This window comes from Gymnoscopelus braueri (genome assembly GCF_963280865.1).
Source record: "Gymnoscopelus braueri genome assembly, chromosome: 21".
Taxonomy (NCBI): Eukaryota; Metazoa; Chordata; class Actinopteri; order Myctophiformes; family Myctophidae; genus Gymnoscopelus; species Gymnoscopelus braueri.
This window is the reverse complement of record NC_137623.1, coordinates 44518232-44520731: the sequence shown is the minus strand read 5'-3', so window position 1 is coordinate 44520731 and position 2500 is coordinate 44518232. Positions and strand designations below refer to the sequence as shown.

General features: G+C 50.4%; 1 protein-coding gene across 1 annotated transcript in view; it reads right to left on the bottom strand.

The window, feature by feature from the left end:
* LOC308077018 (catenin delta-2-like) overlaps positions 1–2500 on the bottom strand; it is a gene marked incomplete at its 3' end in the record, with an annotated part of 629209 nt that overhangs the window by 397934 nt on the left and 228775 nt on the right. The window contains exon 3 of the mRNA XM_080417546.1: positions 1261–1373. Within this exon, the coding sequence (XP_080273672.1) occupies positions 1261–1373 (113 nt within the window). The remainder of the gene's footprint in view (positions 1–1260; positions 1374–2500) is intronic.

Below are 2500 nucleotides of genomic sequence, written 5' to 3'. Positions count from 1 at the left end.
GTCGAATTGGTTGCTTTTCATCCCCCTCCTTTCGCTTCGGCGGAGGATGAGCGGTTGCACTGTCTCTGTCCAGTAAGGGCGTTGAAGCTCTACTGTCAGAGGACGGCGCCCAGTAGGTCGTCAACACAGTTGTTTGTCTCCTACGGCCGGGGTAACCAGCGGAAGGCGGTTGCGAAGCCAACGCTTTCCAGATGGATTGTTGAAGCCATAAAGCTCGCCTATACTAGTAGTGGGGCCCCAGTACCTGTTGGACTGAAGGCGCACTCAACTAGGGGAGTGGCTACCTCCTGGGCCCTCTCTAGAGGGGCTTCGGTCAAGGAGATTTGCACGGCTGCTAATTGGTCGTCTCCTTCGACTTTTGCAGCTTTCTACAGCCTGGACGTGGCGGCCTCCTCAGTGGCGCACGCAGTCCTGGGCGTGGCAGCCTCATCTACTTGAGGTGCCTTTCTCCTCCTGATGTGATCCCGTGGGGCTAACGATCTGTTGGGTCTCTGGGAGCAGGGGGGCCCTGTTCCCTTATTAGATGGTTGGTAGGTGACAGACTTGTCTTCTATTAGCTGAATAAGGCAGACTTCGGTCTGTCAGGGTCTCTTTTATCTCATCCCTTGTGCCGTGTCCAGGCCCGGTGGGCCTGGGCGTCCCTAAGGCAGGGGCCCGCCGTGTGCAGGTCCCTGAGCCAGTAGGGGCACGTACAGTTTTTCTGGGGGTACGATGTTTTTAACGCTTCCGGGGGTTTTATAGATCCCATAGTGAGTGTCTCACGACTCAAAACGAAGAAGAACTAGAGGTTACGTAGGTAACCCCGGTTCTTTTAGTTTAGGAGTGAGACACTCACCAAACACCCCTTTGTTTCGCCACTGCGAACAGAGGACCTGTGTGAAAGAGGAAGTTGACGTCACGGCCGGCGTCTCTTATGCCCTCCGGTTGAGGGGAGGGCATGGCCGGTCACGTGACATACCCTCTAGCCCGATGAATGGGCCCCGGGAGCGTATTGTGTAGCTCTGTTCATCGCCAGATGGCGCTGTTTCCCATAGTGAGTGTCTCACTCCTAAACTAAAAGAACCGGGGTTACCTACGTAACCTCTAGTTCCTAATTGTAAGCCTAACTCGACAAATTAACTCCAAAACAAACAATTATTTTGTGAGGAACAGGAAAATGGTCCTCACAAATCACAATGTGTATTTCCCACATTCCACTATACTTGTGGGGATAAACACACACACACACACACACACACACACAGGCTGTGTGTACAGTACCTGATGTTGCTCATGCTAGCTGCATGCTCTCCCAGCTTGCATCTCTCCAGCTGGGTGGCCACAATCTGACGTTCTGCCTCCAGTTCCCTTGTGAGACGCTCGAACTGCAGCTCCTGTACACACACACACACACACACACACACACACACACACACACACACACACACACACACACACACACACGAGGAGAAGAGTGGGAGAGTATAAGCCACCAGTTGACAGCAGTTGAGACATTTGTGCTGACGGGTGAATAGAGAAGCAGGAGCCAGCTTTAGGTGGTTCAGACATCCAGTACGGATGCCTCCCTAGGGAGGTCTTTGCTGCACGTCCCACTGGGAGGAGACCCCGTAGCAGACCAAGGACCAGATGGGGGGATTACATCTCCACACTGGGCCTCGGGATTCCCCAGGGGGACGTTGCACATTGACAGTGCTGTCAAACTACTACAAAATCTATAAAAAAGTAATATGTAACACAATGTTACAATATGTAGTGGGGGGGTCTAGACTGAAAAACATTGAAGACCCCTGGTATAGACAGTTGTAGAATTTGGGGAGCTGAATAGTTCGCAGGTTCGACTCCAGGCCTCAGCAATGTGTAAAAGTGTCCCTCAGCAAGTCAATTAACCCCTCACTGCTCCCCGGTGAGCGCTACAACCAACAGCTGCTCACTGCTCAGTGGTTTTCAAACCTTTTCATGTCAAGGACTCCCAAAATAATAATTATTTTTTGCTGCAGACCCCCTGTCTAAAAAAAATATATTTCTCAAAAATAGCAGATCTACAAGCTCATAGCACGGCACGAAGTGACGCACTATGAGCTTGTTTATCTGCTACTTTTGAATAGCCAAAGTATAAAATATGGTTAAAGTGGTTAAAATGATTGTGACGCCATATGAACCCCCTGGTGCCCCCCCCCCCCCTCCAAGGATCCTGGGGACCCCACTTTGAGAACCAATGTCCTATAGGATGGTTAAAACAAATATAAAGTGCCCAAAAAAAAAAAAAAAAGGCGTGGGGACCAAATTATTGTCTAAGTTATTAGAATTCTTGGTGCTGTAATAGGTGACCCGATTCCGTCTTGAGTCCTGTATCTGTCCTCCTCCCCCCCCCCCCCCCATCTCTGCCCTCAGTTTCCTGTTCCACGGCTATTGTCATAAAATAAAGCCCCCAAAAAAAAGGGGGGAGAAGAAAAAGGAAACAGCCTGAAAATAGACAGAAAACTGGCGCTAAGAGAAGCCT